We start from the raw sequence: 23561 nt of genomic DNA, 5'->3' as shown, positions 1-23561 counted from the left end.
TGATCAGACCACTGTTGAAACAAAAGGGGAAACACCAACTAATTAACTAATAAACATAGACTTAACTGGCAGAGAAACACTGATCAGTACGGAAGAGTATTAGGGCCACTGAAAAAACAAAAAATTCAGAAATCTGACTTCATTGCAGATGGGCACCTGGAAGCAACTAGGAGCAACCAGCTTAAATGACAGAGATGTGAGCTGTGCAGGAGAACATCTAACTTTTTGTTGTCTGAGTGCCAAGAAAAAGCCCAACAGATTTTCTTTCACAAGTGGAGCATTACAGCTTATGCTTTAAAGCTCTGTTTGATATTCATAATAAGAAACTTTAGTAGAAACTGCTTTGGGATTCTTTAAATTGTTACGGACACGGAGACAGAAATGGAAAGAAAAAAAAAAAGAAGCACAAAAGAGAGAGAGGGGGTAAAAGGAAAAAGGGAGAGGAGAATAGAATAGAGGAAAGAAAGATGGATGAAGAGAATACAAGATTACATTAACACCCTACTTGCTTCTACACTGTTTGTATTACCAGCCTTTTTACCGAAAGGTGCACGGTACTTATGAATGCAAGATGTATTTAGTGGTAAATGCAGCTCAATATAGAACATTTGTGTATCTGTTAACACCTGAATCTAAACACCTTTGGGTCTGAGTGTGAGCGCATTAGTGCATAAAAGGTTTCTCCATAAAAATATGCAATAGTGAGTGTGAGGATCCACAGACCCGCCCCCCTGGACCCCGGATAGATACAGAGGAGATCCTAGCCACAGACATCCAAAGGGCCCCCAGAGCACAGGAACCACAGGAGAACCACTGCCGGGACTACCGTAACCCCCCCAGAGAAGAGCAGGGGAGAATCCCAGGGGAACCACCCAGCAGCCACAGTGCAGAAGCCCCAGGGAGCTGCAGCGACGAGCCCACAGGCCCTGCCGGCAGCCGTCTATGCCTGAGCAGATCCAGTCATGGACCCAGAGACCCGAGACCCCGGGACATATCACTCCCAAAGTAGAGGCCCGACCGAGCCCAGGGATCCAGGCCCCGGCAAGCAGCCACCAGGAGTGAGCCAGCGCACACCAAAGCAGCCAGCCCCGGATACTGAGAACCACAAGTACACCGGCGGACAGAGATATCAACCAGCGGCAGGTAATGTGGTGAGGAGGGAATAGGCCCCACATTCGATGGGGGCCTAAACTGATCCAGGAGAGGGAGCAGCCCAAGACCCAACCTGACACAAAAGCCGGCACACACAGTCACAATCATACATTCCCACCCTCATGCGTACCCATAAAAACATTCACACCCACGCACCCAACGTAAAGACAAACAACAATGGACGTCGTACACTCACACTCCCTAGATATCCTCTATACTCCCATGTCCAGGTGCCGAGACCCTAAGGGACAACCAGGCCCCAGACCCAGGAGGTGGTCCCCTTCCCCCTGGGGAGACAGGCAGACCGCCCCAGCACCTGAACGTGGTCTGGGCTAGCTCGGGCTCGTGCCTGAGCCTGAGCGACCCGGGCCCGGACCCCGACCCCCCATCCCAAGCCCAGTCTCCAACCACCCCATCCTCATCCGGGGAGGGGGCCATGTACAAAAGAGGGGTCTACATGGTCCCAACAAGCCCGCCAACCAGAGCCACCACCAAATAAAATAGTCCCAACCCCCAATGAGTTTGGATCCCAACATCAGGAGCCCTCCACCCCCAATGAACTCGACATGAATCTCCCCATTGGGCCACCCCCAACCAGGTCACAGATATTGAACAAATGCCCCCGAACCCAAATGCCACAAATCACAACCCACAGCGCATGGGCACACTCCCACAGGAGAGCTTCAACCCCGAAAGGCTGAAGAAGCACCACCCACACAGTGCAAGCTCCACACACAGCCCTGCTCCAAGTACCCTCGCCACGTCCCAACCCCACCACACAGCGCGCCGCAACAGCAATTCAAGGGCCCCACGCAATGCTGTCCCAGCCCCCGCCCACAGGTGCAACAGGGCAGACACCATCGAGCACCGAGCTCACAACCAAGGGCCAAGGGCAAGAGCCATAGAAGGAAGCATTGAAAGAAGGCCACCACATCACGCCAAGGACCGGGCACCCCGCCAAGCCCACACCCAAACCCCAGAGGATACCCAAGACTCCAGACACCCACCCTCCCATACAGCACAAACCACTGCACCAAGCAAGCTGGCCAACCCCTCCATCAAAGTGAAGCCACATCTCAATCAACACTGCACTCCGCCCAGCCAAGACCTCCTCACCAGATGCAGCATGTTGTTGTAGTGTGCATTTAAAAAGAAAAATGGGTGGGGAAGAGGGTTTGCCACCATCCAAACCCCGATCCCCAGCCCCGACACCCAGTACCCCGCCCAAAGGAGCCACCGACCCCCAACAAAAAGGAACCAGCCAGAAGCGTGCACAGCATCAACCAAGAGTGTGGCCCCACCACAGAAAAAAGAGCAGACCAGCAGGACCACTCAGCATAAGGCAGAGAGGCCTGATGCAACTGCCGAGCCCAGCGACGCTGGCCAGAGCGCCACGCACAGGACCACCACCCCGACACCACAGCACGCCAAACAGCGGAGGACAGAACGCAGCAATGAGCACCCAAAGCAGAAGCCATGCACAAAGCCCACATCATGCAAGTGCGCCCCCACCAGCCCTCCAAAAACAAAGCCCCCTGCAAAACTGCACCCCCGTGAGAAGAAGACCCATAGCATCCAGGTCCAAGAACATGCCCGACCCCCATGCCCCTGGCGGAAGTAGCCCTGCAAGAAAACCCACACCAAAGCCCACAAAAGGTAGAGAGCCCACAGAGCCAAAACAAAACCCAACAATAAGCCGAGACCAGTCCACCCCGAGATCAGCCCCGGCCAGCCCGCCCGCCAATCCATGCAGACCCCTCCGACCCCCCTCTCCCAGACAGAACCGGGACTGGCGTCAGGAACCGGAATCTAGACAGGAACCAGAATCCGAACCAGAACCACCCAGGTCCAAACAATGCCCATCCCCACCAAAGGCTAACCACCCACCTCCATCCAAGAAGAAAACCTACACCCACCCCAACATTCTAACAACTCCCACAACACATAAGACATCAGACACCCAGGTTGACTCCGCCCCGCTCCCTCCCACAGATCCTCCGCCCCGCCAGCAGAGTGCACTCCTTGAAGGATAGAGCACCTGCAATGAGATGGTACCTACCTGCTAGTTTAGGAGCCCCTTACGCCCACCGATGCACTGAAGGCCCCTGGGCCGGTGCCGGATGCCAGAGTATGCGCCAGCCCAAAACCCCGGTGACATACAGTACAGACCAAAAGTTTGGACACACCTTCTCATTCAAAGAGTTGTGTTTATTTTCATTACTATGAATATTGTAGCTTCACACTGAAGGCATCAAAACTATGAATTAACACATGTGGAATTTTATACTGAACAAAACACTGAGAAACAACTGAAAGTATGTCTTATATTCTAGGTTCTTCAAAGTAGCCACCTTTTGCTTTGATTACTGCTCCACACACTCTTGGCATTCTGTTGATGAGCTTCAAGAGGTAGTCACCTGAAATGGTTTTCCAATAGTCTTGAAGGAGTTCCCAGAGATGCTTAGCACTTGTTGGCCCTTTTGCCTTCACTCTGCGGTCCAGCTCACCCCAAACCATCTCGATTAGGTTCAGGTCCGGTGACTGTGGAGGCCAGGTCATCTGGCGCAGCACCCCATCACTCTCCTTCTTGGTCAAATAGCCCTTACACAGCCTGGAGGTGTGTTTGGGGTCATTGTCCTGTTGAAAAATAAATGATGGTCCAACTAAACGCAAACCATGTGAGCTGAATTTGTCTCTATGGTGACATCATCCAAGTTGCCCAACAAGCAAACTGAGGGGGACGGTGAAATATTACATCTCAGACACTTTGATAAGTCTTCACATATCAGGTGCCAGAACCTCTGAACATGTGTACATAACCATAGTGCGTGGATGTAATTGTCAGGTACATTGCCTGTGCAGTGTAAGCAAGTATTAGATGGTGCAAAACCCATCCTGAACATCCATTGACCTGTATAGTATACTCTGTAAAGCAATTTTATATTGCATTAATTGTAGACTGGTGTTATTAGTCATTTTAACTGATAAAATAGTCATTTAACATACATAGTTTTCAAATTAAGGTATTCCCTGTAATTATACCGGCCCTCTCTCTTAACATAATGTTTTTGTATGTTATCTAGTAACTGTTTATTTCTGGCTACATACATAAACTGTGCAGTTACTACCAGATCTCAGAATTTTAGCAAGCAGGAGTTAATGAAAAATTGATTAGTGTGATTTTGATAACCGACCTTATGAAACATCCTAATGGCCCTCTTATGGAGTGTGCATAACAATGAAAGTGAAGTCCTGTGGGTGTTACCCCAAACCTCTACACAGTAATTCAGTTATGGTAAAATCAGCGAACAGTAAAGAATGTGTAGTGCTTTATAATTCAGAAAATGTTTTGCTTTACTAAGATGCTCTTTCATTGATGAAAAAGCATCTTGGGCCACATAAAATCACTTAAATCCGACATGTTCGTCCAGACCGTTTGTTATCTTCCTGCACAACACACATCTCTGTCATTAAAGCTGGTTGCTCCCAGTTGCTTTCAGGTGCTCATCTGCATTAAAGTCAAAATTCTGGGAAAAATGTCTGAATTTTTTTTTTCAGTGGCAATAAATTGTTCAGTGGCTGTAGATCAGAAAAGTAATAATAAGTAACTTATAAAAACCAAACACCCAAACCAAATTGGGACCAGACTGTCTGCCCAAAGTAGAAGAAAAACTGAACCCCAATTTTTCAGTCAGACAGTGGTGTGCAACAATTTAAGTGGGTATGCTGAGCTGTTATTAGAACTCTACTCTGTGACCACACCATCATTATCACACACACTCAAATAGTTGTTGAATAATATGAGTACTTTTTAATATTACGAATACAAAGATTTGAAAGAGGCATGCAGATTTTGCAGAGAGACAAATATAGTATGTTGTTGTCAGCTCATTGATGTGAAGGAAACCCAATAATGAGACAAAGACATTGGCCATTTAAAATGGTTCTGATCTTAAGGTTCTGGGCAGGCTGCAGTCTTTCTGACTGGAGTTTTCATGTGTTCCCTGTGTATTTCAGGGTTTCTCTGGGTTGTGGAAGGTGTCTGTCTGTAACATTGCTCCCATTTATTTTATGTTGCCAAAGGGAAGCTTCTATCCTTTACACATCTTCTGACTGCAATGAATTAAGGCTTCAAATTTATATTATTGTTTGCTATCTAACTGTATGAAATGCCTAAGGGTTTTAAATCAAGTATAGCTCCACAGTTATAAGGTTTACATGCAAACGTTTGGTAAAAATGAGACATAAAAGAATATTTTTCAAGTGGAATTACTATTTCAACTGTTACTATGTCTGATTTTTTTTGTGATCAAACAAACAAAAAATAAACACACAACACACAGCTCAACAGGTTAATAGCAAAATTAACAATGAATAAACATAGCACTCAGAAAGGGGGTTAAGAGTTTGACAGTCATGTTAACAGAAGAGTTATTCAGTTTTATATTTCTTCATTGCCTTCTTGATCCAGTTAAGATGGTTTTCTGAAAGGAAAGAGTAAACTCCGGGCTTTTTTTTTAAGCCACAAAACTTTCCAAAAGACGTGACTCCAACTAGAACTCTGTTGCACAATATTGGTCCTCCTGAATCCCCCTAGGAGACAGAGAGGAAACATGTGACGATCATTTCCAGGATAAATCGACATCAATCTTGAAGATAACAGGCTTCTAGGACCAATTTACCTGACAGGTGTCGGCGTTGTTTTTTCCATTTGACCCCGCACATATCATGTTCCTGGTAATATACGGTTTTAGGTTATAATAATCTGGAGAGTTGCACTGCGTTCTGTTGATCACGGTCACATTGACAGACATCAGGACGTCAGACATTTTTTTGGCGACGTTGTTTGTTTTTCCCCATCCAGCCACCGTACAGATGGAGTCAACTGCTGGCTGTTCCACAGCTTTATTTAACTTCATACGTCTGACCCATTTGGTTTCCTTCACTGGCTTGTCAAGCTGAAAAATGTAGCATGGATACTGAGGGTATGTGGCACAATGACATCTGCTTTGTCACAATAGTTAAAATATAGAAAATGTTAAACATAGTGGCCTAAGTAATGATTTCAGCCCAACAAAATTAAAAAAAGTTGGGACCACTGCAAATAAACTGGAACTAACGGTATAGTTTCTACAACAATAAATTCAGTTATTTGCATTTGTGATCTATAAGAGTAATTTAGAATATTTTCTTATTTGGTGTGGTGATGTCTTACCTGGAGCAACATGAGGTCATTGACATTTTCAGCCTCATCATAGCAGGGATGGATGATGTGTTTGCTGACATGCTGGACCTGCCTGTATTGTTTTTCTTTTTCCTTTTCCTTGATGGAGTGCACCCCCAGCAGCACAGTCTTAACACTGCAAGAGCAGAAGAATAATGCCTTATTCACATTTAGGATAACAGCACAGACTGAGTACAATGATGACAGTTTGGCTACTCAGCTTATATGACTGAAAAAAGAGGGCTGCTAGTGCTAAAGGGTGAAGTAATTTACCAGAAACAGTTTGCTTTAAAAATGTATATTGCTGGTGCTGACTTTTTAAATGTCTGTAGAAATTTAGTTTTTATTGTCTAAATCACTTGCAGTCTAAATTGTGTAAAAAAGCTTGCAATTTCAAACCAAACAGCAGCATGGTACACTGGGTCTTTATAAACAAAGATGCAAAAAGGGTTTTACTGTAGACATACATATGGGAATAAACTCGTGACATCAGAAACTGAATTTGAATTTCTCAGACTGAATCTGTATTTGTGTAATTTGAAATTAAATGCATTTGGGGTCTGCACGGTGGTGCAGTTGGTAGCACTGTTGACTTGCAGCAAGATGGTTCTCTGTTCGATTCCTGTCTGGGGGTCTTTCTGCATGGAGTTTGCATGTTCCTGGGCTTTAAGAGGAGAATCCTTAGATTCATCGATTTATGTTTCACATCAGGTTAAACTTCCTTTACATCATGTTGAGCTGGAGCAGTGGAGCTACATGAGCTTAGCGGATGTCCATCACAAAGTCAAATGAACATCTACAGGTCCTTCTCAAAATATTAGCATATTGTGATAAAGTTCATTATTTTCCATAATGTCATGATGAAAATTTAACATTCATATATTTTAGATTCATTGCACACTAACTGAAATATTTCAGGTCTTTTATTGTCTTAATACGGATGATTTTGGCATACAGCTCATGAAAACCCAAAATTCCTATCTCACAAAATTAGCATATTTCATCCGACCAATAAAAGAAAAGTGTTTTTAATACAAAAAACGTCAACCTTCAAATAATCATGTACAGTTATGAACTCAATACTTGGTCGGGAATCCTTTTGCAGAAATGACTGCTTCAATGCAGCGTGGCATGGAGGCAATCAGCCTGTGGCACTGCTGAGGTCTTATGGAGGCCCAGGATGCTTCGATAGCGGCCTTTAGCTCATCCAGAGTGTTGGGTCTTGAGTCTCTCAACGTTCTCTTCACAATATCCCACAGATTCTCTATGGGGTTCAGGTCAGGAGAGTTGGCAGGCCAATTGAGCACAGTGATACCATGGTCAGTAAACCATTTACCAGTGGTTTTGGCACTGTGAGCAGGTGCCAGGTTGTGCTGAAAAATGAAATCTTCATCTCCATAAAGCTTTTCAGCAGATGGAAGCATGAAGTGCTCCAAAATCTCCTGATAGCTAGCTGCATTGACCCTGCCCTTGATAAAGCACAGTGGACCAACACCAGCAGCTGACACGGCACCCCAGACCATCACTGACTGTGGGTACTTGACACTGGACTTCTGGCATTTTGGCATTTCCTTCTCCCCAGTCTTCCTCCAGACTCTGGCACCTTGATTTCCGAATGACATGCAGAATTTGCTTTCATCCGAAAAAAGTACTTTGGACCACTGAGCAACAGTCCAGTGCTGCTTCTCTGTAGCCCAGGTCAGGCGCTTCTGCCGCTGTTTCTTGTTCAAAAGTGGCTTGACCTGGGGAATGCGGCACCTGTAGCCCATTTCCTGCACACACTTGTGCACGGTGGCTCTGGATGTTTCTACTCCAGACTCAGTCCACTGCTTCCGCAGGTCCCCCAAGGTCTGGAATCGGCCCTTATCCACAATCTTCCTCAGGGTCCGGTCACCTCTTCTCGTTGTGCAGCGTTTTCTGCCACACTTTTTCCTTCCCACAGACTTCCCACTGAGGTGCCTTGATACAGCACTCTGGGAACAGCCTATTCGTTCAGAAATGTCTTTCTGTGTCTTACCCTCTTGCTTGAGGGTGTCAATAGTGGCCTTCTGGACAGCAGTCAGGTCGGCAGTCTTACCTATGATTGGGGTTTTGAGTGATGAACCAGGCTGGGAGTTTTAAAGGCCTCAGGAATCTTTTGCAGGTGTTTAGAGTTAACTCGTTGATTCAGATGATTAGGTTCATAGCTCGTTTAGAGACCCATTTAATGATATGCTAATTTTGTGAGATAGGAATTTTGGGTTTTCATGAGCTGTATGCCAAAATCATCCGTATTAAGACAATAAAAGACCTGAAATATTTCAGTTAGTGTGCAATGAATCTAAAATATATGAATGTTAAATTTTCATCATGACATTATGGAAAATAATGAACTTTATCACAATATGCTAATATTTTGAGAAGGACCTGTACAAGAAATCATGTAAACAAATGATCGCCAAACAGCAGCACTTATGCTACCTGTAGCTATTAGCTAAACATGCCAGATCAGCATGGTGCGGCCGGTGTTACGTCAGTCTGCGTTTCCCCTGCCTTTACCTCAGCGTAACTTATGTTGCCTAGCAACAGTGATGTGAAGCACAGAGCTGTGAAGCCGAACAAATGGAGCCCTAATGGCTTATTTTCTTGTTTTATAATCTTGTTCATTATTCAGCCATTTAAATTGTTAAAGTTTTGTGTTCATAGATAAAAAAATATATATATAAATCAATTTGTAAAAATTTAACAATTTAAACACTAACATATTAGCTTTAGGAACAACGTTTAAATCAGTTTATTTGTAGAGCATAAAAATAAAACCAAACATCAACATTAGATATCATCTGACTGAATTATATCTGTGTTTAACTTCCATTAATTGGGGAAACCCAGCAGGAGATTAAAAACAACGTGCCGGGAGTCAGCTGTTCTCTCTGGGTTCATCGCACCTCAACGCCCCGGTCAGCTGTGCGCTGGCGAGGCGAGGCGAACCGGCTGTGAGTCCGGTGTCAGGGCAGCAGAAGCGGACGTCTCCGAACACGTCGGAGCACGTGTGGAATTAAGCGAAATCTTGATAAATCGAGCAGATATTTCAGGTTTATACAGCTACATTCTAGTCTAAAAACAAGTTCATTTTGTTTCACAGAAAGCGCAATATATCCAACTTTGTTCACAGCTTTTCCCTCTCCTCCAGGCTTTGTTACTTCCGTTAGCACAATCTACTTTGACCCGCAATGAATCATGGGATAGGGTGGCCCACGAAAGATACACCGGACCCATCCTTCATATCTGGGGAAAAGAAGGACGCATTTGTCGGCCCTATTTGGAGGAGCCTGCGAAGCTGTACACTTCATTGCCTCACAATGACGTAATCAGCCAACAAATGCATCCTTCAAAGAATGCAGTTCCTCAATTTGGACACAGCAATAGTGAATGATATCCGTGAATCGGTGAATCTGTGTTTGATTAATCTGTGGCTTCAAGGACCCGGATGTGTGACACAAAAAACTGAATTTTAGAACTGAAAGTAAAAGTAGTGAAACTGAATTTTCAATTCAACAAAATACATTTTCAGAGCAAATGAATTAAGTTTCAAACCAATAAATTCAGTTTCAATTAAGTGAAATTCATTTTCAAACCAATGCATTTAATTTCAAATTACACAAATACAGATTCAGTCTGAGAAATTCAAATTCAGTTTCTGATGGCACAAGTTTCTTCCCATACATACATAATAAACATAACTAAAACCAAATTTTCACTTTAAAGGGAACATATTATGCAAAATACACTTTTTTATCCTTTAAATTTATTCTGTTGCGTACTTTGAGTATGTAGGAGTGCAGAAAAGTTAAATTCAGTCTCTTCAGGCATTGCCGAGAAATCTTTATATTCTGTTTGGGCCAAATCTTTTTTAGTCCGTTCAGGTTTCTTTATCATCTGTAGCATTTTTCCAACTGTTACGTCTCAGTATTTCCTGCGGAAGAGCTAAACAAGGTCATGGACTTCCGGCTGATCAGTTTCGCCTATCCGCCATTTTTATTTCTCACTGCGATTTTGTAGTCCAAGCTCAAGTATGCCACGCTGAAAGAGTATAAGTTTGGTTCGGTTGTTGGGTGTATTAACCCACACAATTCATTACACCGTCCCCCTGCATCAGAACCTCTTTGAACAGCTTGGTAAATTGAATTTTTCATGGCAATGTACCCACATCAGTGGAGGTGGGGTGTGAAATGCCTTTAGAGCATTTAAAGAGACTGCACCAAAACGAGTTGCTCTCAGACGCACCTTAGAACAGGGGTAAATGAGCTACAATATTGTGGAGCTACAATAACAGGGAATTCAGACCAAAGCATTGCAGTTCCACTTTATTTAGGACACAACTGAATGATTTAAGTGTGCAAAGGAAGGATTTAAAAGCATATGTCCCCTTTCAAGTTTTAATGCTTGCACAAAAACCTTTGTTTTTGTGCAAGCATTAATACTGCGGCACAGATAGCTGCTACAGGAAGTTAAAAAAGTATTTTTAAAATGACCTTAAGGCTTTCATTCACTTTTTGTGGTCACCTAATCCTGATTAGATAGCTTTCCAGTGCTAACCAATCAATAACCATGCACACCTAAAGCGAACCACACACTATTCCATTTAAAAAATGTGTAGATTTAAAAGCAGGATATAAAAACTTGACAACAAAACACATCACAATGCAAGATTTAAGAATGATTAGATGTTGGACTGCATGGTTTTTCTTCAGTTTCAGTCATTTATGTTTACTTTATCACATGGTATTAATCAGAAATGTCTAACAAAGAACAAAACACAGCAGCTGACATAGCATTAATAGTCAGAATTATCTAGAAAAAAATTGGCGCCATATACAAAAGTTGTCCAAATATCTGCGTCTTTACTGACCCCCTCCTACAGTTGCACATCCTGAAAGAATATGATTCTTGCCACAGCAGAATTGCATTACAAACGTCTGACAGAGACCTGTTGAATGGACAACTAATGGAATGGATTGGCGACCATGCTCTTAATATTTCATACAGATTCTATAAAGTGGGGATGGAGGGTGAGGAAAAGCACAGAGTCGAGGAAGCACTCAAAACTTGTTATTGTCGTCCTAAAAAGTAAGACGACAATAACATGTCGGATGCAGCAGCATTCTGCATGATTTTTCCAGAATATTTATGCCAATGACCAAATATTGCCGTACAACTAATTTTTAATTAGGGTTGATCTACAAGAAAAATAAAAGCCTTCATGGCAAAAGACAGCTGTGTAGACAGTATTTCTTGAATGTATCAACTTGATCGGATATTAGCAGAGTGTCGGTCCATAGTTCTCTTTGGGAAAATGCCTTTATGACACACCTTATCATGGTCTTCTTTCATAGATCCCCATCATTACATCAGACTGCAAGGCCTGCTGTTTCTTTTTGCATACAGATAGTGTAGCACTGATTAGACCTTTGGATGTATTTATATTCATCATGCAAAATCAGTTTGTACTTGTGATTGTATTACTCAGATGTTTCTCTGAGAACACCTCTGTCTGAAACCTTGCGGCTTTTGTGCTTTCTTTAAGTGAGTTACGTTTGTACCTAACTTTGTATACATAGTAGATTGCAGAAATGGTCATGTGCATAGACTGTGGTGTCTAAGACAAAATGTGAGTCATATGTAGCGTGCATGATGCACTTTTGAAACAACAACCCATGCATGACAAGTGAGCTGGACTTTAAATTTTTGTTTCTGCCACTTTGTAAGCAGATAGAAGTTGTTCTAAAGCACGTTTACAAAAACTTATGCATGCATTATGTTTGGTTTAAAGCTGTTGAGTTAAAAAAGGACACTTGAACTCTAATAGCTATTTGGATCTTTCTTATTGTTAATCATCAGAAGAAAATATAAAGATGCAACAAGAAAAAGATGCTTTCAGTGACTCAGCTTGCTGTATTCATTTTTAAATTACACAATAGACAAAGTCAGAATGTTTGACCAAACAGACAACATTGTTGAAATTTGTTAGTAGAGAAAGATGAACAAAAATCACACAAAACAGGCTTTTTGTTATCAACTATAAATATTGTTGGGATCTGCTAACTAAAAGCAAATGCATAGGATCATAAAAATAGTATTTTTCATACTCTTTGCAGTGTGCAGCAGTGAGGACCCATTTTGGATGAAGTAATATTCCTCCGCAGAGTGGTACATTTGACTGCAGCAGGGCCATGAAAGGCAGCGAATGGGGCTGTACTTCATTCCCATTAATAATCTCAGAGCCATAACCTAGCATAGGAAGATACCCAAATAATATTTTTTACAAAACAGCAGAAAAATTAAACATTAAAAAAGAAATGTAAGCAATATTTAAAACAATTACTGCTTTTAAAAATGTATTACTCACATGAGTTGACTGTAAAGAGAAAGACACAGAGGATGAAAACAATGAAAACCCTCAGAGAGAACATTTTCTCTTATTTTGAACTTGATCTGGGGAGAAATGGACCACTTAAAACAATCACCTTGCCCTTAATGCGTTTTCTCAAAGGATGTGGTCTGAACATGGAAATACATGAGTCAGCAAAATGAACAGAATCAGCTGCTGCACCCTGGCTGTCTGAAGCCTGTGGTGACATTTACCAGTATTGATCAGAACCAAGTTAGTCAGCCGTGGCGTGGTGGGTTTTTTTAAATATCATGCACACCCAAGAGTTGGTGATTGCATATATGTGGGAACACAAAGCTAAGAGCCGAGGAGCCTGCAAGGCTTTGCAATGTTCTGATTCAGATGTGCGGCCTTTGTTATGACTTACAGCTGCATTTCAAGACTGCATACATTTTAAAAATTTGCAATTGGTAAATGGCCCACACTTGTATACTTTACCAAGTCCGAGGACCCCTAAGCATTTACACTTCAATCAGCCATCCACCCATTCATACACACATTCACACACTGACAGAGTTTGAACTGGCAACCCACCAGTTACATGTGGATACTGTTATTTGTAGGTGCCTTTCTAGACACTCAAGGTCACTTTACATAGTTTAACATAAAAACAGACACAATATTAAACAACACAGTAAAAATAAGTACAAAATAGGATTTAAATAAGACAGTGTAGTTGCAATCACAGTGCCTAGGCCACTTTAAACAGATGGACCCATTTGCAGGGAGTCCAGCGGTACCAACCTTTAAGTTTCAGTTGATTTATTGCTTCTTTGGAACCAATCTGAATATTTTAAGTGTCATCCAACGAGTCTCTTTAATTAAAAACACTGGGTTGTTTAAATGTATGTATATGTGCACCCCAGTGTATATTTGTGTATATACAGGTCCTTCTCAAAAAATTAGCATATTGTGATAAAGTTCATTATTTTCTATAATGTAATGATGAAAATTTAATATTCATATATTTTAGATTCATTGCACACTAACTGAAATATTTCAGGTCTTTTCTTGTCTTAATATGGATGATTTTGGCATACAGCTCATGAAAACCCAAAATTCCTATCTCACAAAATTAGCATATTTCATCCGACCAATAAAAGAAAAGTGTTTTTAATACAAAAAACGTCAACCTTCAAATAATCATGTACAGTTATGCACTCAATACTTGGTCGGGAATCCTTTTGCAGAAATGACTGCTTCAATGCGGCGTGGCATGGAGGCAATCAGCCTGTGGCACTGCTGAGGTCTTATGGAGGCCCAGGATGCTTCGATAGCGGCCTTTAGCTCATCCAGAGTGTTGGGTCTTGAGTCTCTCAACGTTCTCTTCACAATATCCCACAGATTCTCTATGGGGTTCAGGTCAGGAGAGTTGGCAGGCCAATTGAGCACAGTGATACCATGGTCAGTAAACCATTTACCAGTGGTTTTGGCACTGTGAGCAGGTGCCAGGTCGTGCTGAAAAATTAAATCTTCATCTCCATAAAGCTTTTCAGCAGATGGAAGCATGAAGTGCTCCAAAATCTCCTGATAGCTAGCTGCATTGACCCTGCCCTTGATAAAACACAGTGGACCAACACCAGCAGCTGACACGGCACCCCAGACCATCACTGACTGTTGGTACTTGACACTGGACTTCTGGCATTTTGGCATTTCCTTCTCCCCAGTCTTCCTCCAGACTCTGGCACCTTGATTTCCGAATGACATGCAGAATTTGCTTTCATCCGAAAAAAGTACTTTGGACCACAGAGCAACAGTCCAGTGCTGCTTCTCTGTAGCCCAGGTCTGGGGAATGCGGCACCTGTAGCCCATTTCCTGCACACGCCTGTGCACGGTGGCTCTGGATGTTTCTACTCCAGACTCAGTCCACTGCTTCCGCAGGTCCCCCAAGGTCTGGAATCGGCCCTTCTCCACAATCTTCCTCAGGGTCCGGTCACCTCTTCTCGTTGTGCAGCGTTTTCTGCCACACTTTTTCCTTCCCACAGACTTCCCACTGAGGTGCCTTGATACAGCACTCTGGGAACAGCCTATTTGTTCAGAAATTTCTTTCTGTGTCTTACCCTCTTGCTTGAGGGTGTCAATAGTGGCCTTCTGGACAGCAGTCAGGTCGGCAGTCTTACCCATGATTGGGGTTTTGAGTGATGAACCAGGCTGGGAGTTTTAAAGGCCTCAGGAATCTTTTGCAGGTGTTTAGAGTTAACTCGTTGATTCAGATGATTAGGTTCATAGCTCGTTTAGAGACCCATTTAATGATATGCTAATTTTGTGAGATAGGAATTTTGGGTTTTCATGAGCTGTATGCCACAATCATCCGTATTAAGACAATAAAAGACCTGAAATATTTCAGTTAGTGTGCAATGAATCTAAAATATATTAATGTTAAATTTTTATCATGACATTATGGAAAATAATGAACTTTATCACAATATGCTAATTTTTTGAGAAGGACCTGTATAAGGCACGGCACTGACTGACTGGAAGGAGTTTCCTCATCTTCATAAGTTTGCATCTTCTAGCCATATTAGGACTTTGAATTGACTTTCATTCATTTCGAAACTGCATCTATGCCTAACCCCCAAATGTAGTCTAAGCTTAAACTTAGCCTAAACTTACTGCATACTGCAACTAAATAGGAGTCGGTTGCTTAAGGTACACCACAGACGGACACAAACACTCACACACACACACACAAACACACACACACACACACACACACACACACACACACACACACACACACACACACACACACACAGGAAGTTGGTAGGCGGATATGGCTAAATATATGACCACCAAAGATGTGCAGTCTATAGTTTGTCTCTTTTATTTGTCATTTAAATATTTCTTAAAAGTACGAAAGTACAGGATGATTAAAAACAGCACAACAAAAAAGAGGTTAGAAAAATGTAACTGCATCAGTCAAAGAGAAAAGTTATTCAGTTTTAGAAGTCTTCATTGTCGTCTTGATCCAGTTGAGATGGTTTTCTGAAAGGAAAGCGTACACTCCAGGCACCTCAGCTGATCCGCACCTGCCTCCAAAAGATGTGACTCCGACAAGAACTCCATTGCACAATATTGGTCCTCCTGAATCACCCTAAGAGAGAGGAAACGTGACGATCATTTTAAGGTAATAACAGTTTTTGTACTTGGCTAAAAGGCTGTTAGGCCTCACGTACCTGACAGGTGTCAGCTGTGTTTTGCCCATCGGATCCAGCGCATATCATGTTTTTAGTAATATAAGGGTCAAGGTTGTAATGTTTTGGAGAGTTGCACTTCATTCTGTCAATCACAATAACATTAGCAGACCTCAAAACATTTGACATTTCACAAGAGTTCGCGCTGGTTGCTCCCCAACCAGCCACCAGACAGAGGGAGCCAGCTGCCGGCTGTTGGACAACATTTTCTAGCTTGAGAACTTTGACCCATTTGGTTTGCTTCACTGGCCTGTCCAGCTGAAAGGAAAAAAAGATCACTAAATATCAATTATTTAATAGACACTGCTCATGATGAGAAAAAGTTTTAATTTTAAACCCGGTTCAAGCAATTATTTGAGCTCATGTGCATGAAGACAAATTACAGATTTGACTGAAGAGCACGGTTTGAGACAAATTTACTTTATTAATGACTGAATTAAAAAACACATTTTAAAAGTTTAGTATTTTTTCTTGAGCACATCTGGTCATAAGATCCCTCTTATTGTAATAAAAAGTATCTTACCTTGAGCAACATGAGGTCATTAACTTTTTCAGTCTTGTCAAAGCAGGGATGAGGTACACGTCTCTTCACCTTACGGACCTGCCTGTACTCCTTTTCTGTGTTGTCGTCTTTGATGGAGTGCACCCCCAGTAACACAGTGTTAATGCTGCAAGAGCAAAACCACAATATGGTGTTAGATTTATGGACAGTGTGCACAATCATGATACTATAAGAGTTTACTACTTTATTACAAGAGACCAATCTAATATAATTCATCTTATAATGGGTGAATGACCATAAATGTGGTATGCAATAAATTTTAGGATTCATTTATTACACATTATCTTAAGAACCCTAAAAATGCACAGTTTTTTTCCTGTAATAGGTCTGTAAGTTTTAAGTAACAAGGGCTGACAAAAGAGCAGCATATACAAATCTGAAACAGTATGGATGCAATGATCTTCTGCTTCATTAATTAATACTTTAAAGCACCTTGTTTATGGAATTACACCTGCAAGTCTTTTAGAGCATGTCTCTACCAGCGTTGTGCATGTAAAGATGGAAACTGTAGCTCATCCTTATTTGCAAAACATCTCAGGGTCATACAGACTGGATTGAAAGCGTCTGTGAATATGGGTTTTTAAGTCTTGCCACAGGCCATCATAACACAGTAATATACTGTATATTGATCTAAACCATCTAAACCATGTCATTGTAAATCTTGCTGTAATGTTTAGGGTTGCTGTCCTGCTCAAAGTTGCCCCAATCTTTTGAAGCCTTCCGCAGTCTTTCTTCCAGGGCTGCCCTAGCTCCATCCATCTTCCCACCATCTCTGACCAGTTTCCCCTCCCTGGTGAAGAAAATTGTTCCTACGCCATTATGCTGCCACCACCATCTTATGACAGAGATGGTTTGTTCAGGATAATGTGCAGTGTTCGTTATCCACCACACAGTTTTTTGCATGTAGGCCATGGAGTTTAGATTTGGTCACATCCAACCAGAGCACCCTTTTCCTCATTCCTCTACAGGGTTTGGAATAAACTGCAAACAGGATTTCTTATGGCTTTCTTTAGAAAATAGCTTTCTTCTCACCACCCTCCGTAAAGGCCAGATTGGCGTAGTGTCTCCCACCTGAGCATTGACCAACTGATTTTCTCCACAGAAACCATGGGCCACTTGGCATCTGTCTGATTGTTTTCTTTGGCAGCTCAGATGAACGTCTTGGTCGGTTTACAGGTGTGCCATATTCTGTTTTCAGGTGATGGATTGAGAAGCTTTGGAAATCTATATAATGTATGTAGAATTTTCCTTGAGCTCATGCACAACCTTATGTTATTTTAACACATAAAATAACAATAAAGTTGTGGTTATAATTTGACAAAATTGGAAAAGGTTTAATGGGTTGATGCTAATATTTTGTTAAATTCTATTGTTTACTTATAAAATGGAACATAATTTTGAAATATAAATGTTTCACAGAGAACTCTTTTCTGAAGCCTTGTGGCTTTTGTGTTTTCTTGAAATGAGTGACATTTGTACCTTATTGTGTCACATCCTTTCCTTCCTTTGCAGAAACTCGTGCTTGGCCTTTAATGTCTGACCTAAAAATGTAAGCCATGTAAAGGTTGCCTGATGCATGCAGCTCTGAACCAGTCATTCTCACTGACATTCTCACTGGCATATTGCATGCTAAATGGGAAAGTGGGAACCTGGACTCTGTATTTTGGTTGTTGCTGGTAGAAATGGAAATACACAACAGCCTAAAGTAAATGTAAGATTTACTTTAAGTCTTTGTTTCCAAAGCTTTATAGTGAGAAAAGAAAAGAAGATGTGAGCTATCTGAATACATTAAGTTTTAGACCAGAATGAGCTGCCCTGGTTTTTCCTATTCCTCATCATCCTATTACAAGTATAGCGGCACACTATTTTTACATAAATCTTTAATAAATATTATTAATATAATAAAACAGAAATTATGCTGAAGTAGTTTATGTAACTCCAGTGACATTTTTCCCATTGAAATTGTTATGTAATATTACAACATGAAACCTAAATGTACAAGATTCTAAAGAATTCCTAGTTCCTACTTATTGCAGTGTGCAGCAGTCAGGACCCATTGTGGATCTATTAATGTTCCTCCGCAGAACTGTTCTTTAGACTTCAGCAAAGCCATGAAGGGCAGAGAGTGTTGTGGCTTCACTTCTTTCCCTCCAGTAATCTCAGAACCATGACCTATCACAGGAAGAGATCCAACCCCACACAAAAGGTACAAAAAATACATATTAATAAAAAGAAGATATTTAATTTTTTCCAAGAAAAATCACAGCAAGATCAAGATATGACTTACTTGAGTTGATAAGGAAAAGGGCACCAATGATGAAAGCAACAAAACCCCTCAGAGAGAACATGTTCTCTTATCTCTGGAGATGAATGTGCCCTTCATAATGCTCACCCTGGCCCTTTATGTGTGTTTCTCAAAGGATGTGGTTTGACCTCATCCTTCAAATAAATTGGCAAAACGCACCTTGAGGTAAAGCTTTTTGCATTAGCAAAATGGGGCTCTCTGGTCTCACTGCAGTTGAATGTTTGTCTGAAAACCTAAATGGAAAATAAAACTGAAAAACGGTTTAATTTAGGCTCAAGCTAACCACTGCACATTAATATATTAGAAACCTGGTAAGCTGTGAAAGCTTAAGAATTTCTGTCCAGACAAACGGTGCAACATCCAAAACCCAGCAATGCAAGAATCCAGAATAAAAGTAGGATGAGCAGCAAACAGCTCAGCCTTTTGCTACAGGTGAACTTTAGAGCTGATTTTATAAGAACCTTTACTGTTTTTGAAAAACAATCTGTCCGATTTGCAAGTTCATATTATTTTATCTATTTGATTGCATTTTACCAGAATCTTTTTCTAATCTTATTGCAAATACTCCAAATTTCTTCAGTTTCCTTTTACTATTTGAGGATTTACCTGTAGCAGTTTTATGTCTTTCCAATTTTGTTTTACTTCCTGTGCTTTTTCAGCAGTTGTGTTTCCTCAGTTCCTCATCCTACAGAATTGTTTCCTTTATTTGTTTTAAAATGTTTTAAAATTTCAAAAATGTCCTAAACATTATGCAAAACAAAAGCAAAATGTGGAAAATAAAAATAATTAAAGTCAAAAGTTAAAATCAATGGTGATAAAACATTCTTCAAATCTTTATACGTTTTCATTACAGATACAGTAGAGCACTAGCTGCAGTAGAGATCACCATCTAGTGACCTAAAAGGAAAACACACACTCAGAGGTAATTGGCATTGGCCAATCTGACAGTGCAGGGCCACCTTTTATCCTTTAAAGTAGTTTTCAGAAACAGTTTTCAAGGCTTCCTGTAACAAGTTAAAGGTTTCGTTTTTTTGTTTTGTTTATTGTTGTATGCACATACATCTTTTAGTAACATCATGCAGCTTGAATTAAAGCGGGATATCAAAAAAAGCGGTTGAAAGAGTAAAACAGCACAATTCAGAACTGAGGTTCACTCATTTTCAGATGTCTTCATTGTCTTCTTGATCCAGTTAAGATACTTTTCTGTAAGGAAAGCATACACTCCAGGTTTGGCTTTGTTCCCACAATCACGTCCAAAAGACGTAACTCCAACTAGAGCTCCTTTGCACAATATTGGCCCTCCTGAATCTCCCTGCAGAGAGGAGAAATCTGTAATCAGCGTTTTAATGGTAACGGCCACATTTTACATTTGTGTAAATGACTGTTTGCCCCACTTACCTGACAAGTGTCAGCATTGTTTTTGCCTTCCGACCCAGCACATATCATGTTCTTAGTTATATAAGGATCAAGGTTGTAGTAATCCTTAGAGTTGCACTTCATTCTGTTGATCACAGTCACATTGACCGACATCAAAACATCTGACATGACCTTTGCATTTGTGCTGGTTTTTCCCCATCCAGCCACCATACAGGTTGAACCGGCATTTGGCTCTTGGACAACTTTATTTAGCTTGAGACTGCTCACCCATTTGGTTTGCTTCACTGCCTTTTTCAGCTAAAAAACAAAAAAGTAATAATTTCAGTATAGATACAGACCTAAAAATTCTTTTATGAAAATATGGTAAAAAGGACCTCTGTATGTCTTAAAACATTGAATAAAAGAAAATGGGAAATCATTAAGATAATTTTTTTGTTACAAGAACTTAACAAAAGAACAATCAAATGAAAGTCAAATTAATTGTGAAGTTAAAGGGAAATTGAATATCACAATCTTAAATATTTAAAATTAATAGTTTTATTTTACATTGAACATTAGCTCACTCATTTTGCAAAGGAAACTTACCTTGAGCAACATGAGGTCATTGCTTTTTTCTTTGGAATCATAGCAAGGATGAGGAACACTTCTCCCCACTTTAAGGACCTGTCTGTACGGTTGTTCTTTCTTCTTTTCCTTGATTGAGTGCACCCCCAGCAACACGGTCTTAATGCTGCGAGAACAGCAACACATTATACTGTTAGACTGACCGAATACCTGACAGATTAGAGCTTGCACAATAATGAGACTGTGATGCTTTACTATGTAAATGTAGTTAAATTAATCTACTTTAACCCCCTTTCAGAATAAGTGTATACTCTTATATACCAAGATTTATGAATCGCAGATTATCTTTTGAATTTTTTGGCTTCCCTTGCACCTAATCATGGTTGACTTTGTTTTTTTTTCTGTTCATGAATTCTGCATCATTTCACCACACAGAAAAGTCTGCCGTTTTCTGTTTTTACAACATACTAAAAGAACAAGTTAATTTAATCAGCATATAGTTCATATTGTGCTAAACTGAAGTGTTTCCTGTTTTCACCTATTGTTACAAATCTATTCTCAAAACGTGTTGCTCAATTGGAAAATGAAACTTAAAGTTCAAACGCAAATGTTTAACACAGCGTGAACAATTTAAAAAGTCTTGTGGTTTTTGAGGTTTCTTGAAGTGAGTAACATTTGTACCTGATAATGACCTTTTCCTTCCTTTGCAGACTCTGACTTGTGCTCATAAATCGATGTCCAACGTATGAATGTTAGACACAAACTGTGTCTAACATTCTGCAAGCACAGAGATACTTTAGGGCATTGACCTACTGCTTTTACAAAAGTTTGATATTTTATGAGCTCACTAGGGCTTGCTTACTCAGTCATCTGGTCAGAAAACCTAATAATGCAGTTTGCAATAAAAGCCTTTGTTTTTTAACCTTTTTAATCTGCGGTTGAAAGAACAGAAAAGCACTCTTCTGTAGCCATCTACTCAGTTTGAAACGCTAGTTCTGGAATTGCACAGTACATAACATTCATAGGTGCAGACCGATGGTCTGCTTTTACTGACCTAAACATGATTTAATTTGGTTTGGAGAGCAAGGCAAAACAAGATTTGCACAGAACCAGCCAATGTAACAGCAGATTGTGATTTCTACTTCTAATGTTGCTTGAAAAGCAAATCCAATGCATAAGAAGTAAGAAACATTTTGTTGTCCCTACTCTTTGCAGTGTGCAGCAGTCAGAACCCATTTTGGATCAATTAATATTCCTCCGCAGACTGGACTTTTTGACTCCAGCAGAGCCATGAAAGGCAATGAATGGGGCACCACTTCTTTCCCATCAATAATCTCAGAACCACAACCTATCACAACAAAATATGAAAATATATTTATTTACATAACAGCACAAATGCAAATAAGAAAATGACAGTACTTATGAAAATATTACTCACTGGATTTGAAGATAAGGACAAAGGCAGCGAGAATGAAAGAAAAACCCCTCAGACACAACATTTCTGTCTATCAATGCTCTATTGCTCTGGAGATGAATGTGTCCCCAACAATGCCACGACTACTCTTTATGTGTTCTTCATAAGAGGATGTGGTCTGACCAAGGAAATGCATGAAACAGCAAAATACCTGTAATCAGGAAATGAGATCTGATCCACCCTAATGGCATGGTTAGGTTTATCAGTTCTCACTGGAATTAAAGTAGCATTGTGGTGGAGGTGTTTTTAGATGAAAGTAAAGTTTGTATTTTATTTGTAAAATCAAGGTCCAAGAATTTGGAGGAAGAGTGGAGAGACACATAATCCGTTGCTTGGAGTCCTGTGTGCAGTTTCTACAGCAAGTGATGATTTGGACTGCCTTGCCATCTGCTGGTGTTGGTTCACCGTGTTTTCTAAAGTCATCTACAAAAATCATGGAATCACCAGTCTCTGAGGATGTTCCTTCAGCTGTTGAATTTTGTAAAAAAAAAAAAAAACATATCACAGACATGACAAAAAACTAAAGGCATTTCAAATGGCAACTTTCTGGCTTTAAGAAATACTAAAAGAAATCACGAAAAATAATTGTGGTAGCCAGTAAGTTACATTTTTAGAACAAGCACAGGAAATAAATTATGGAATCACTCAATTTTGAGGAAATAAATATGGAATCACCCTGCAAATTGTGATTACAAACAATAACACCTGCATCAGATTAAATCTGCTCGTTAGTGTCCAGGTAAAAAGGAGTGATCACACCTTGGAGAGCTGCTGCAACAAGAGGACTGACATGAATCATGGCTCCAACACCAGAGATGTCACTTGAAAAAAAGGAGAGGATTATCAAACTCCTTAAAGAGGGTAAATCATCACGCAGTGTTGCACAAGATGTTGGTTGTTCACAGTCAGCTGTGTCTAAAACCTGGACCAAGTACAAACAACACGGGAAGGTGGTTAAAGGCAAGCATACTGGTAGACCAAGGAAGACATCAAAGCGTCAAGACAGAAAACTTAAAGCAATATGCCTTGAAAACAGAAAATGTTCAACAAAACAAATGAGGAACAAATGGGAGGAAACTGGAGTCAACATCTGTGACCGAACTGTAAGAAACCGCCTAAAGGAAATGGGATTTACATACAGAAAAGCTAAAAGGAAGCCATCACTAACACCGAAACAAAAAAACAAAAACAAGGTTACATTGGGCTGAGGAAACGCAATCGTGGACTGTGGATGACTGGATGAAAGTCATATTCAGTGATGAATCTCGAATCTGCATTG

At 40.8% G+C, this 23561-nt stretch overlaps 4 protein-coding genes across 4 annotated transcripts; 1 reads left to right on the top strand and 3 right to left on the bottom strand.

Moving 5' to 3' along the window:
* The first annotated feature begins 2309 nt into the window (after positions 1–2309).
* Positions 2310–3185, top strand: LOC124877610 (serine/arginine repetitive matrix protein 1-like). The gene has a single exon (XM_047380945.1). The coding sequence runs from the start codon at positions 2310–2312 to the stop codon at positions 3183–3185; it is 876 nt and encodes a 291-aa protein (XP_047236901.1).
* Positions 3186–4940: 1755 nt separating this feature from the next.
* LOC124878308 (granzyme A-like) lies at positions 4941–12828 on the bottom strand. The gene is made up of 5 exons (XM_047382190.1): positions 12765–12828; positions 12505–12646; positions 6368–6512; positions 5835–6110; positions 4941–5745 (listed from the first exon to the last, which is right to left on the bottom strand). Exons 1-5 carry the CDS (start codon positions 12826–12828, stop codon positions 5584–5586), a joined length of 789 nt encoding a protein of 262 aa, XP_047238146.1. The 3' UTR covers positions 4941–5583.
* A 2804-nt stretch (positions 12829–15632) lies between these two features.
* Positions 15633–19659, bottom strand: LOC124878189 (granzyme A-like). The gene is made up of 5 exons (XM_047382023.1): positions 18850–19659; positions 18590–18734; positions 16524–16668; positions 15983–16258; positions 15633–15900 (listed from the first exon to the last, which is right to left on the bottom strand). Exons 1-5 carry the CDS (start codon positions 18908–18910, stop codon positions 15739–15741), a joined length of 789 nt encoding a protein of 262 aa, XP_047237979.1. The 5' UTR covers positions 18911–19659; the 3' UTR covers positions 15633–15738.
* A 131-nt stretch (positions 19660–19790) lies between these two features.
* Positions 19791–22349, bottom strand: LOC124878190 (granzyme A-like). Its single transcript, XM_047382024.1, has 5 exons — positions 22247–22349; positions 22015–22156; positions 20830–20974; positions 20266–20541; positions 19791–20179 (listed from the first exon to the last, which is right to left on the bottom strand). Exons 1-5 carry the CDS (start codon positions 22305–22307, stop codon positions 20018–20020), a joined length of 786 nt encoding a protein of 261 aa, XP_047237980.1. The 5' UTR covers positions 22308–22349; the 3' UTR covers positions 19791–20017.
* Positions 22350–23561: the final 1212 nt, after the last annotated feature.

The sequence above is a fragment of the Girardinichthys multiradiatus genome, chromosome 12 (assembly GCF_021462225.1).
Source record: "Girardinichthys multiradiatus isolate DD_20200921_A chromosome 12, DD_fGirMul_XY1, whole genome shotgun sequence".
NCBI classification, from domain to species: Eukaryota; Metazoa; Chordata; class Actinopteri; order Cyprinodontiformes; family Goodeidae; genus Girardinichthys; species Girardinichthys multiradiatus.
Note: the sequence above shows the minus strand (reverse complement) of the source record. Positions and strands in the feature narration are given on the sequence as shown.

Coding starts and splice junctions, on each gene's coding strand:
- LOC124877610 (XM_047380945.1), top strand. CDS start 2,310: ATGGGTGGGGAAGAGGGTTTGCCACCATCCAAACCCCGATCCCCAGCC.
- LOC124878308 (XM_047382190.1), bottom strand. CDS start 12,828: ATGTTCTCTCTGAGGGTTTTCATTGTTTTCATCCTCTGTGTCTTTCTC. Junction 12,647..12,764: donor TCTCTTTACAGTCAACTCAT/GTGAGTAATACA, acceptor TTCCTATGCTAG/GTTATGGCTCTGAGATTATT. Junction 6,111..6,367: donor ATGACCTCATGTTGCTCCAG/GTAAGACATCAC, acceptor TACATTTTTCAG/CTTGACAAGCCAGTGAAGGA.
- LOC124878189 (XM_047382023.1), bottom strand. CDS start 18,910: ATGTTCTCTCTGAGGGGTTTTGTTGCTTTCATCATTGGTGCCCTTTTC. Junction 16,259..16,523: donor ATGACCTCATGTTGCTCAAG/GTAAGATACTTT, acceptor TTTTCCTTTCAG/CTGGACAGGCCAGTGAAGCA. Junction 15,901..15,982: donor ACACAGCTGACACCTGTCAG/GTACGTGAGGCC, acceptor CCTCTCTCTTAG/GGTGATTCAGGAGGACCAAT.
- LOC124878190 (XM_047382024.1), bottom strand. CDS start 22,307: ATGTTGTGTCTGAGGGGTTTTTCTTTCATTCTCGCTGCCTTTGTCCTT. Junction 20,975..22,014: donor ACTGCTGCACACTGCAAAGA/GTAGGGACAACA, acceptor CTGTTCTCGCAG/CATTAAGACCGTGTTGCTGG. Junction 20,542..20,829: donor ATGACCTCATGTTGCTCAAG/GTAAGTTTCCTT, acceptor TTTGTTTTTTAG/CTGAAAAAGGCAGTGAAGCA.